Source organism: Apaloderma vittatum, unplaced genomic scaffold (genome assembly GCF_000703405.1).
Source record: "Apaloderma vittatum isolate BGI_N311 unplaced genomic scaffold, ASM70340v1 scaffold7572, whole genome shotgun sequence".
Classification (NCBI taxonomy): Eukaryota; Metazoa; Chordata; class Aves; order Trogoniformes; family Trogonidae; genus Apaloderma; species Apaloderma vittatum.
Window position 1 is genome coordinate 1 of NW_009704082.1, and position 13,237 is coordinate 13,237.

The 13,237-nt window shown below is 45.5% G+C and overlaps 1 protein-coding gene across 1 annotated transcript in view; it reads right to left on the minus strand.

Moving 5' to 3' along the window:
- Positions 1 to 1,117: 1,117 nt before the first annotated feature.
- Positions 1,118 to 13,237, minus strand: part of LOC104270503 (electrogenic sodium bicarbonate cotransporter 1-like) — a gene marked incomplete at both ends in the record, with an annotated part of 31,697 nt that continues 19,577 nt past the window's right edge. The window contains 5 exons of the mRNA XM_009864891.1: positions 1,118 to 1,306; positions 2,847 to 2,917; positions 6,511 to 6,782; positions 9,387 to 9,520; positions 12,029 to 12,203. Coding sequence (XP_009863193.1) covers positions 1,118 to 1,306; positions 2,847 to 2,917; positions 6,511 to 6,782; positions 9,387 to 9,520; positions 12,029 to 12,203 — 841 coding nt within the window. The remainder of the gene's footprint in view (positions 1,307 to 2,846; positions 2,918 to 6,510; positions 6,783 to 9,386; positions 9,521 to 12,028; positions 12,204 to 13,237) is intronic.

Sequence of the window (13,237 nt, forward strand, 5' to 3'; positions counted from 1 at the left end):
ACCTAAGACTGCAAGTCCCTCTAAGTCACTGGAATACGGTAACTTAAAAGCTGCCACTGGTCAGCTGCCACAAGATTTAACTGGGCAGGACCCACCGTGCTTATCTTTAACTGATTTTTGCAGAGATGTTGTTCGTTCCAGGTTTCCTGGGTTCATATGGCTACAGGACAAATTGAGCTGCATTCCAGCCCGGATGGAATTTTTTTCCTTTTTATTAAAAAATAATAGAGGTTCAATTGTTACACGGCAGAACAGTAAACATCCACGCAGGATAAACCCCCGTGTGCCAAAATGCCAAAAAAGGGGCAGCAGGGGGGCAGGTCTCATGGAGAACCATGGCTTTGGAATATACGGAAGCTGCCAGCTTGCACACAAGTCGTGCTAACTTTAGCTGGGGAGATAAAAAAAGGCAGATGCATCTCAGAGGTGCATTTAAGTTGACTGTAAGTCCGAGCAAAATCTTGTTTAAATCAAACTGGAGTTTTGTCTTTATTGGGCACCTGATCCTCGAAGAAGAAGGAGCTTTTTTGCTTTAGGTCTGTACCATAATAAGAAGGCCAGGCAAAGACAGCTCCCTTACTTGCTTTTTCTTCGTGATGAAGCAAAGGGCTTCTTTAGTCCTCCCCAAATACTCCCTCCAGCTATAAGCAAAGAGACTTCTGACATGATGCTTAATTGCCCCTTTCGATTATCTGATCTCTGTCAAAAGGCCACACATCCTACCCCAGAGTCAGTGCACCACATGCTGAAAATGGTCACCTAAAACTATACATACACCCAAAAGATTGATTTCTTAAGGCTGATAAGCTACATCACTGTGTATCTCAGCTTGGAAGCAGTGCCTTCCGCACCTTTAAAATCACTACCAGGTCCCCACAAGGGATCGTGGCTCATTCTGGCTCTTCTGCTGCCTTCCCCACGTCCTCCAGAAGCACTGAGAGAGTGAGAGCCAAGCAATCCCAGACAGACCCCAGTTAACCATATTTTCATCACCTGGCTCCCCTGCAAAGCACTTCTCCCTCTCCGTGTGGGTGACAGCTACACCAAAAGGAAGCCTGATTTTTGCCCTCTGAAAGAGTCAGGAAACAAGACTGCCAGAGTGAAAGGAGATACTTACAGTGGTTGGAAAATAGCGACTGGTCTTGAATTTCTTCAGGGCCATGGAGCAGGTGTAAGTGCCAAAAAAGAGAATGAAAGACATGAGGGTGATGTCGGGGACGTATTCGCAGTTGTTGCCCACGAGTTGTCCTCCGTATTTCAAGCACTCCTTCACTGTCAGAGACGGCCAGTCAATGGTGGTGTTGTACTGGAGGGAAAAAAGAACAGTTCCACCCAGCTCAGAGAACTGAGAAAGATACTGGGAGGAAAAAGGAGGCACTGTGAAACGGCTAAAAATCCCTGGCTTGTAACCTGGACAGAGGATGGGATAACCTGGGAACTGAGGAGAGAGATGTTCTGACCTCTTCTGTGGTCTGCCAGGCGTGCTCTCTGTCTTCTCTGCCAGAAAGGCAATGGTGGAAACCTTACACAGAAGCTGGAGTTGCCCAAAAACCCTTCTACATCCACTCCCCTTCTGTTCATGCCCTGCAAGCAACACCAAACTCAAACCTGCTTTTCTTAGATGGAGACCAGCACTATTCCTAGAGCAGAAAATCCCCCTCCTTTCAGAACCAGAGCTCTGATGGCCTAACATCATCCCTCTGAGCTTCTGCACAAGCAGTGCAGCACTGCAGGTACCAGGTGCTGTTCTGCATGAAAACCTCCACAAAGGAAACCACAGTCCTGCGAACTGTGACATAAGAGGCGAAGAATATTTGGAAATAACTCAAAATGAGTAAATCCAGAGTGGAAAAAAGTATTTTACTGCAGATAGTTAAGTTCCAGAGAACAAAAACATCACATACGCCTCCAAACTGGATGCTCACCAAGTTGTGGCCTGAAGCTGCCTGTAAGAAACTGCAGCTTCCTCAGCAAATGTGAATCTCAAGAGCTGAACTGAGGCGTGATTTTGCTGATGCTGATGGCAGGAAATAAAAAACAACAACAAATCCCTCCGCTCTGTGTTGTTTTTTTTGACACGTGCCACCACATTTGCTTTCTCAGCACTGTCGCTCTCTGCAGCATCAAGCAGCAGCACTCTGCTGCTCTTCAGGAGGATTTCTGCAGATGTGCCCTGACTGCCGGCCACAGGACGGCATCAGAGGGGAGAGCAAATTTCAGAGAAGGGAAGTAAGCCAAAACCCAAATATTTGGGGGCGTATTTTACGTTTTGCAGTTTTACATCTACAGATATAAACACCGGAGAGCGTTCAAGACATAAGATTACCACTCGGGGTATCAGAGAGCAGAAAGTAGAGGGCATCCCTCTTCCCTGGGAGACCCCCCAACATAATCTTGCTTTGCCCCCCACGCATTATTTTCTGTGGCAGGCAGCTGAAGAAAGAGGCTCCTTCTTTGCAGCCCTTCCAGATGCAGGTGGCTTAGATGCCCAGGTGGCGGAGGTGGACAAGAAAGCAAGAGGCAGTGTAGGGTACCCGAGATGCCATCAAGAGAACACCTTTGCATCCTGCCAGCACACCAGACTGCAAGAAAGTGGCAGCTGTTAGCGTATAATCAATAATATCCATTTGTGCACTCGCCATTCTCAGTGCAGCACTAGGAGAAATCCTTGGAGGATCAAGTGAGCATGCCCAAAGGAGCAGTGCCACATTTTCACAGTGTCACAGGCAACGGGGCAGTGTCAGCGGGAGGGTTTTCTTCATGAGATCAATTCCTAATCTATAGGCAGGGCTCAGCATGACACTTAGGGCTTCCAAGACCATCTTGCCCTGGCCACGGGCACTTACCATCTCAGTAGAGGAATAGAGCAGCTCATCGGCTGACGGCACCGTTGTCCCGTTAAATAGCGAGCTATTAACTGCAAGAGAGGGCAGAAAAAGGAATTCTGTGAGTGTGGTTCTGAAATAGTTAGGAATCAAAGCAAATGTCAACTATTAAATCAGTTAACACCACCAAACTGTTTGCAAAACTTAAGTAAAGGGAGGCAAAAGTGTTGTTTCAGAGTCACTCAAAAGCATCAATCACTTAAGAGATGGAAAGAAAAGGCAAAGTGAAACATAATTCAAATCTAACTAGATTTTCTTTGGAGTTCCTTGTAAAAAAAAAAAAAGTATGAAAAACCAGACAGACAATAGGATGTTTCATGGTTTTGTAATATTTTTCTAATGATTTCTGGATCAAAATAAATATCCACAGAACACTCCCATTAATTTTAAAAAAACGCACAAGTGCAAAGATTTCCAGAAAACCAAAACACATTTCAGAATCCAGCACAAATGTGTTTTTTTGAGTTAAAAGAAGATGATGAAGCGGAATTGAAATCAAGAGGACAGAGATAATTTCTTTGAGGAAAGAGGCTGCATTCGCTGTGACAAATGATACATCTTTTGTTTTCATGGGATTAGAAATCGTTTATTTGAAAATTTCATTTAGGAATGCAATCCCTTCTGAAAAGGGCCTTGTCAACTACACCCTCAAGTTTTATTTAGGCTTTGTGTGTACTTCGATGTCTGATAAGAATATTTAAGCGGCATTAAAATATTGCATAGCTTGCATTGGTTTAGCTGGAGAGCAGTAAGCGTGCTTGTCTTCTACATTACTGAAATCGTAGTAGGGTGTAAATTAGTAGTAGGACATTCTCATATATAAGGAATTTTCCTGGGGCCCCCCTGCAGCATCTGCTAAGCCCCCTTGGTGTCCCAGCACGCTACTTTTGGCTCAACGGCTGCTACATGGACACTCTTGTTTCCAAAACGGACAGAATGTGGCGTCTAGTTGCTGGTTTTGCCTTTTGAATTTCTTGACCTGCATTATGCAACGGTGCATGTTTGCCCAGAGACAAAGGCTGGAGGTGCACGGACCAAAGGGAAGTCCCCGCAGGACACGCTACGTAATTACATAGCAGAGCACACAGAAATCCCGTCTGTGATTTCAAAGGAGTTGTTTTATGGTTGTGTGGAAAGCGTGGCGGGGCTGGTGAGAAGGTGCTCCCCAGTTTTCTCAGGCCTATGGGAGAGGGAGCACGGGAAGAGCCCACTGCAGAAACTGAGCCAAGCAAGGAAAAGGGCTGATGCAAAAACCCCGGAGCCAAATCTCAACCAACAGCAAAAAAACAGAATCAAGAGTATGAGGGAAGAAGAGTCAACTTCACCTGTGGCATGCTAAAAATCAATAAAGCTTTATCTGCACTTAGTTTAGAAAAAAACCAAATAAATCTCCCCTGTCTCCAGCTGGCAGCCTAACAGCAGCTGGCACCATGTGCATTAGAGGAAAATCACTGGAAAGAAAGCGTCCACTGCTGCATTACATCTCATTTCCTAGAACCAGGCGCTCCCTAACCTGTCACGTGCATTTTTTTATTCCATTCCCTGAGGCGCAAGAGAGAGCTTGCAAATTTTCAGGGAGGAAACATCAGCATGAAGAATAATCGATGTCCTAATGCTCTCTTGGTACCTGCTCATAAACCCCGCTGCTCCAAGTCCTTACAGTCTCGAGCCCGGTTTCAAAGACAGTTACTGCGCCGCTGGGATGGCAGCTTGCTATGTATCTTTACAAACCAATTCACTCGGACAGGCTGCAGAGCTCCTTGGTGAAAGTGTTTGGGCTTAGACCATCCTGGTTGCTGCTTGCTACTTTGCCGCTGATTTACCTTTGCGTGGTAAGAGAGAAAACCTCCTCTGTATCTGTGATGAGCAGTGGATGCAGAAACCTGTTTAGGGAGCAGGAATTAAATCTGTGCTGTCTTTCGCTTATGGATGCGCTCTGGGTTTATGCTGAGACACACGCATGCATTTCGGATCTGCAGGAGGCCAAGCTGGCTGTGTGACGACCGACCTGCTAGCAGCCATTTAACAGGCTACTTGTTCTTCTGGAAAATTCCTTGCTTCTGCGGATTAAATCCACCGTGGCAGGACACACCATCAAGCAAGGGATGAGAACGGCCAAAGGACTCAGCTAGTGCCACTGCCTCTGCCAGTGCTGTAACCCCAGCGCTTGCTGATTTACACACAGAAGCCTGGAACTGCTGTCCTGGACTGAGCGTAAATACGGGAACACTCTGTTAGCTGCTCCGTTTGCAGACAGTTTGCTGTTTCCCATCTTCTCCCTCAACTTCAGCAACTTCTGAAGCACCGACCTTCGTGCCCAAGGTCCCACAGACTCAGGCAGATGTGAGCAGGAGATCTACTTGAAAAACCGAGGAAGAAACATTTGGAAGGCATGATGATAAGGTCATCTTTACCCTCCGAATAAAACATCTAGCGAAGGAGGTAAATCAGATGAGAAGAGAACCACAGCAGTGAGGGTTTGGGAGCTTCATCAAACCGCACATGTTGATCCCTCCTGTCACTTGCTTACAAAAGTAAAGACCAGCACTGTATTTCTGGGCACAATTCTCCTGCAAAATAATGTGTGAGCTTCTGCTCCACTCTGCTTCCCCCTCACCTTCCAGCTGTGCCACCACATTTGCCATGGGCACCAGGTCTGTGCCGCGGACGTTTAGACGGCACGGGTGGACTTCTAATTTGGTACTGACTGCTCCCCATGGCCCTAACTCCGAAAAACATAGCACCCTGCCATGCAGACGGAGGCAGAACTAGACCAACATCCAAGATCCTACAATTAATAACTAACGCAAGCACATGGCTCCTCAGGTTCCAGTCCCTGACACCTTTTGCACAAAGACAGCAGCCAGAAGCTCTTCCAGTCTTACAGGTATGTCGAGATAACCTGAAGTTTACTTTGAGCACAAATCCAGTTTCTTACTCACTCCTCATTGTTTGAAAGATCCTAGGAGTGGTCACAGCTTCCCCAACAGTACGAGCCAGCATATTTCTCTTTGTATTTGGGTTTTGTAACCTTTTGCTCCCAGCTGTGTTGCCAGATCCATAGGTATGCCAGCCATACCTGCCTTGCAGCTCACACTCTACAGATAAGCTGAACCGTCGGACATAGCTCGCTTCCACTCCACCATGGAACTGTTTGTGCTTCTCCACTCCTAGATTCAGCCAGCAGGTGGAAAACCACCCATTTTAGGGTAACGCCCTGAATAAATCCAGCTCTTGCGCTTGACAAAACTGCCCAGTGGACACCTGAGCACCACAGCAGTGACCTGGCCACTTTGGCCCCTTCCCAGATTTCTCCAAGGAATGCCATTCAGAATTAACAGCCACAAGGATCCAAGCAGGCAAGGGTACAGAGACAGCTTCTCTACTGGTTATGGTGCTCATGTGAGGAGTCGCAGGAAGGTCGGCTATAAAGACATGTCAGTTGACATGCAGGGTAAAATTCACCCCTCGGCTTCAAAATAAGGTTAAGTTAGGGTGGGTATCAGAAGACAACTGATAAAGGATTGACCTCCCCATTTATTACCTGCACTGCAGTGCAAAATAAAAAGAAAGCAAATGCAATCTCTTATCTGTGAAATGGAGAGTGAAGTAAACACTCACTCACCTGGATCTAATGGTTCACAGGCACAAGAATAATGTGTGATATAGTCCACCTTGAATTCAGAGTTGATCGGGTAATGATCTGCCAGCTTGATCATCTTCTTGAAAGCATCATAAATGAAGATGAAGCTAATAAGGGAGGAAAAACCTTCTTCGGTGAAGCGGGTGAAGTATTTGACCAGGAAGCTGGCATCGGTAGCGACGAGGATGAGACACTGGAAGGCTGACCAAAGACCGATCCAGAGACGAAACTCCAGGTAGTCAAAATCGTTGTCTCTGCAAGAAGATGAGAGTGGCAGGAGAAGAAAGTAACAGGGTTAGATAAATCCACACAGGATTGTGCCTTCCCAGAATTGGAGAAGGGACAGCTCTGCGACCTGCAATCATTTAGACTCAGTGAGGGTTTTGGCAAGACCCAAGCTCTCTGTCTGCAGACACGTAACTACATAAATGTATGTCGTGTAGTTTAACAGTCAAGGTGGCCAAAAAGCATGCATGAGTCCTGCTTACACCTCCACTAATCAACATTACCAGTGAATCCAAGCTCTTTCTAGGCTTCCCAGTAAAAAAACCTCCCTTAGCAAACACACACAAAGCTGCAAAGCTCCCAACATCCAGCTGTCCAGACCAAGAGCAGCTCAACACTGACAGCTTTCCACCGGCTGAAGACACAACCATGGTTTACAAATCTCCTTCAGAAAAGCCATCTCCTGCCGAATCTCACTCAGGAGCCTGCACACTCCGTAGGGTGCTTGCAACCTGGCAAAACTGGACGTCTTCGGAGTTTGCTACAGGTTGGTCCCACCATTTACTCAACTCCCTGTTGCAAGACTCGTTCAAACTTTGTGTAATAAGCAGGAAGAACAATGTCAGGGATGTAGAGACAGGGTCGAGCACTTGCATTCAAACCAAGGCTTTCTCCTCACTGTAGGTAACTATCTTGGGGAGGGCTGCAGCCTTCCCACACTGAGAGTCCAACCTAGAAGAGGGTTAAAGAATAAGGAAGTAAAAAAAGCAATGATGCAGGAAAGGAGAAGGGAAAAAGAAATACAAAAGATCCCAGTGATAGATCTCTGAAATAGCTGGAGTCACTGCGCCGGAGAGCAGGAGCTGCCATCCACCCGAGTGAGTGTGGAGAAGAAAGCTGGCAGAAGTCCAGATGGCATCCTGATTACACACCATCAAAGAACTTGGAAAAGGTTTTGAACTGTAATATTTATTTAATTTTTTAACTGAAAAATCACAGTACCTGACTCCAATTCCCTTGTGAGAAAGAATCCCTTGAAAAATCCTGCCTTTCTGCTCCAGCAGGTTGGTAGGACAATAGCTTTTATAACACCTCCTCCTCAGGTTAATAATATCCATCTCGTCCCTCCCCAAAAACCGTGCAAAGTGTTTTTCCATCTTGCTTTTTAACTTCCGCGTGCTGCACATGGGTTTTGACCTGCCTGCCAGATGCAAACAGCTACAGCACGTCTATTCCTGATGGTATTCACTTATTCCTGCTCAAGAAAGAAAAGAAAGGTGCTCTGCTCTTGCTCTGTTGAGGAGCAGCAGGAGAAACAGACCCTGTCCTGCTCTCAAAGAGACAGTTCATGCTGCCACAACTGTTATCAAGTGAGCTAAGTAAGCAGATGAAATGATCTCAATTCAAAGGAGTCCAGGGTAGCAACGTCAATATGGCATCACAGGTAAATACAGTGTCTGCCCCTGCAAAAGGTCTGTACCTCCAAAAATTTCTCCAACATGCAGGGTATATCCACAGGAAAGATGATTATATGCTCTCAATTATTTCTGAGTAAGTACCCACAGAGATTAACTATAATGAGGAAGGAGACACAATTAAACAACCATACATGTACCATCTATCCTGCCTCATTGCAACCTGCAGCCATGTTCAGCTTAATAATTCAATAGACCTTTTCTAAAAATAACCACCAACAGCCAAAGAGCTGTTCCACATCACAGGCGACTGCTTTTGAAAGAGATGCCTAGCAATGCCTCCGCTCCAAAAGCTCTTGGTTTTGTGTACTCAGACACAGCTTGCAGTGCTATGAACTCTCCCTGATGGGGGAAGGGAGGAGTGCAAGTGATTTGGGTTGTCTTCTGTATAACCTACCATCACTTCTTTGCAAACTTTTTCTTTTCAGCAGTCCTACATGTAAAATCATCAGTAAATATACATGTAAAATCACTAGCAAACATACTGATACCTTCAGGGATTCTCACTGTGTTTGGCTGGAATTGCAGATGTGGGAATAGTAAATAAGGACACCTGCCAAAACGGGCTCCCATTAGCTCTGGGTGTCACCTATCACCACTGCAGCAACATCAGCATGGTGGGGAGGGAGCAGAACCTCTCCAGAATAGTTAAAAGGAAAAAAATCCAGTGCAACAAAGCTCCGCTGAGGAATTCTGCGGATAAACAGAGATCCATAGTTGTTTCTATCACAGATACTTCTGCTTTTCTAAGTAGTAGCGATTACTTAGAATGAGTACTTCCCTCAGGACAAAGTTTTGGTAACCTTGAGACCTGAAAAATTTTGTTAGTGAAATCACAGAGGGTAGAATTCCTTCCTTTGTCCCTATGGGAAACAGCAGCACACTGACTATAACCAGGGCTGCCTTCTCATCGAGGAAACACCTGGCCAAGAACTTCCAAGAGGCCCCAAGGAAATCTGCACCCACACACCGGGCAGTGCCCTGGGATACGCGTGCCTGCGAAAATCCCCGACGTGATTGCGCTGCAGTCTCGGCAAGAACAAAGAGATGTTTCATTTCAGGCACTAAATCCCCTCCTTCCCCACCGCTAGCCATCACATTCCCTAGCTAGGATTTCATTAACGTGAGACATTCCTCCTCCTCCACCCTGGTACTTACTTGCTGAAATTAAAGAGGAGCCGTTCGAAGACGAGGACAGGTCCCGTGCTGCTCAAAATTGTGAGTGGCTGACCAGCAAAAAGGCAAAAGATCGCGCCGGTGACCGCTGTGCCCAAAAAGCTCTCCAACACGCCCTAGGGTAGACATAGGAGAGAAGCGACTTTTACCAAATAACTCTTTCTGTTTCAAGAAAAGAAGTAGTTACTCCAGTGACCGGCCACTCCAAGAGTAAGGGAAGACCATCTTCTGTCCTCTCCTGCAGCTGTTGTGTTTATCCAACACCATTCACAGCTCCCCAGCACAACCAGCAAACCCCCTTGTTATTTCTGAAGCCCAGAGTTCAATAATGCTGTATTGTATTTTCTATTAGACAAGGGGAGAAGAGTGTTTTCAAAGACCACTTAAAGGATTTGAGAACTGCTTGACACATCTTGGAGAGTACAAACACATGCTTACGGGGCTCCTCAAACAGCCATGGCAGAGCACGGCTACAACACAACACTGACAGCCCCCAGGGCAACGGAGGGTTTTTTGTCTTTCTCCAATTAGGAATACACACTTTTTAGATAAACAAGAAGCCTATCTTTCAAGTTTTAGTGAGTGAGACATAAACCAACCCAGGCTACTTCATCCAGCACTCGTGCTGAGAGCCAACTTCATCAGACGTCACCAGCAAGTAATAAATAAAAATATTTTAACTGGCTCTACAGTTACTTTTGGCACGCGTGGCAAAACAGCTTGGATAAAAGAGCATGCACGATGCTTTCTTGGATCTTCACGTCCAACTACAGCTGGACAAGATCTGCTTCTAAAATGCAAAGAGGGGACAAAATATAAATGGCAATAAAATGTGAGTATCGACTGAGTGTGCATCACTCTACAAAAATGGCAGAATTCAATGCATCTTACCTCATTTGCTCTTATGGGAAGTGATCTGTTTATACTTGACTGAGTTTTAAAGGAAGAACAAGAGGTTCTTCCTTTAAAACTCAGGTAAGACGTGCACCCGTCAGCATCACCCTCTCCAGGAACACTTACCGGTGAACCAAGGGTGTATTTAAGCTCATACTCGTCCTGCAGCTGCATCTGAATCAGCAGCCTCATGAATGCTGCACCTGCTGAGCAACCAGCAGTCATGGCACAGGAGGATCCTTTTTTCATCCATGACAAACTGCAGGGCTGGGGCTGCAGCTTTTCTGACTTACCCCGTGCTAAGAAGAATTGAAATTCAATTTTCTGGCTCCCTTTTTTGGAAAGACCCACCAGACTGTTTACACTGAGGAAAGTATATTGATACTGTCGTATGTTAAACTACGTAGAATAGAAGATTTTTTTTTTTAATCTATTAAATTACTAGAACTTTCTCTAAAGCAATCATAAACCATTTTTCTGGCCACAGACAAGACCTCAAAATACCAGTGGTCAAGCACTGTTATTGCTGGGTAATGAGGGCAGCAGCGTGACGGCTGTGCACAGAAGCAAAAGGTAAGGAAGGTTTAAAACCCACCTGTTTTGACACATGTTCAGTCAACCTAGAGAAGCTGCCGTAGAGTGGACAGAAACAACCTTGGCAGGAGGTGACATCCTCAGTTCCTTTTGTTTCTACGTGCTACTGGTGGTGCCCATCCCAAACAGGGACCTGCGCAAGGCAGACCTGCTTGTTGTGACACCCTGCAGCCTTCTAACACGGACAGTGTGGGTTTTTACAGGGGGCATGAACAGGGGAACATGAGCCTTCGCTTGCTGCCTTTGGGGGACTTGTGGGGACGAGAAGATTGCTCCCGGGACAAGGAATGGCAAGCGCACGGCTGATCCCCTTTGCTCCTCCTGCATTACTCACGGAGAAGGCCCTCGCGGCCAGAGCATCTGGAATCTCTTTTCCCTGCATTCTTCCACGTGTCTGTAGCTAAGAATAGTGTCTTTTCTCAGAAACATAAAACTCTCAACTGAGCTGTTAAAGAAACGTTGGCTGTATCAGGCTCTCCAGGGCCGTCAATGCAGGACGAGTGATTTTTAGTGCCTAATCCAGCAGCAGTGACATCACTGTTTACAAGAAACAACATGAACTGTGATGTGGTTGCCCCCAAAATACTGTTTTCTATGGGGACATAAAACTGTTGATCTGCTTGAGGGCAGGGAGGCTCTACAGAGGCTGGATCTTGCCCCTACTTTCAAGACTGCACCTCTTAGAGCTGCAGAGCAGGCAGACTCGCTGGTGATGATGCTCTACTTGCATGTGTTACTCTTTGTTTTTCACATTATGCATCGTATGTTTGTTTGCATGACTGCTGCAGAGCTGAGATTTGAAAGAGATAAATTGTATTTGTACAGAGCAGAGAGAAGTTAGGTGCCCCACCAGCTACTGAATCTTATTCTAGCCTGTAATTTACCACACGGAAGCAGAGAGCTCCAGACAGGTGCCCTCTTTTTCTATGCTTCGTTTAATTAAATCTGTGTAAATTAATATAATTCACTCATCATCACTAGGAGCTTAATTATTGGTAGGAGACAGCCAACTTTCAGTGGATACCTCTAATTAATCGTACCCAGAATTCAAGCTTCATGGGTAGCGAAACACCCCTCTGACTGTAAAGAGCAAAAGGCAAATGATATATTTGTTACTTCTGAAAACTTTTGCTAACCTGCATGTTGTCTGTAGCGTCACCAAGCAACCCTCCAAAAGTGATAGCATTGGTCACTGTGGCCAAGTAGATGAAAAGAATGGCTGAAAGGGCTTGAATATTTAAAGCATCGTAGAAGTCGCTGGCGAAGAACGGTGCTTTCCTCTTAATGTCTTTGATTAAGCCACCACAGAACCTGAAAAGACAAGCAAGAGAGGACTCGTGCAAAATGTTTTACAGTAAGTCACCAGCATAAGTAATGAGAAACACTGCCAGAAATGAAGTATGATCTGAAAGGAGTGAGATCATCACATTACATAATAGTCTTATCGCAGCTGTGATGGTCCAGGGATACCACTGAGATAATGTTGTAAAGAAAGATAGTATCTTGAACACATGATGCAGCTGGAAAGAGACAAATTTCAAGAACACAAGCCCTACTCGTGCTGAAAAAGACCTCTAAAGTTTGCAGTTCAGGCAGGTTCTCTGTTGTGGGTTTTGTTTTTTTTCCAACTATGTTGGTTGATGTAATGAATTACATGAACTCTAGTCTAAATCCCTGCCTAAATTTCTCCACATGGCAGAAGCAATGGTTGGACAAGCCAGACAATCTGCTAAATGGAAACATGCTTCAAACTGTTGACCAGAAAAAGAAGTAAAAATCCAAGTAAGTGAAAGCATCTCAGAGAACAAGAGAGCTCCACTTGCAGACAGGCTCTTTTTGCACAATCCCAGGCAAGATGATACTGAACCCTTATCAAACCGCATGTTTACAGAGCACACATCTCTGTAGGGAGAGAGGTATGTGGCAGACAGGCACACATATCTTTCTGACCCACAATCAGGACATATCAGCTGCTTTATACGTGCCAATGCGTAATTTCAGACTTGCAGACTTTTCTCCTAGAATTTAGATATTCTACCAGAACTTCAAAAAAAATATATAGCATGTGAGTGAGGGCATAAGGCCACCGAGAAAACCTGCGTGCTGATCCTGAAATGCTGTTTTATGGCCATCTGAATGTCATTCCCACTCTATCAGACTTTTACGTGGTGCATGAGCAGAAAAATAAAGCAGAAATAAGGCCTCGAGCTCTGTTATCTTCTGTAACTACAGGAGGAAAGTCTGGAAAAGGGAATGTCTCTGCTTTTGGCTAAAGCACTTCCAGCAAGATGAATAGACGCTGTAGCTGTACCTGCTACATGTTTTCGTCCCTTACAGTTCATCTA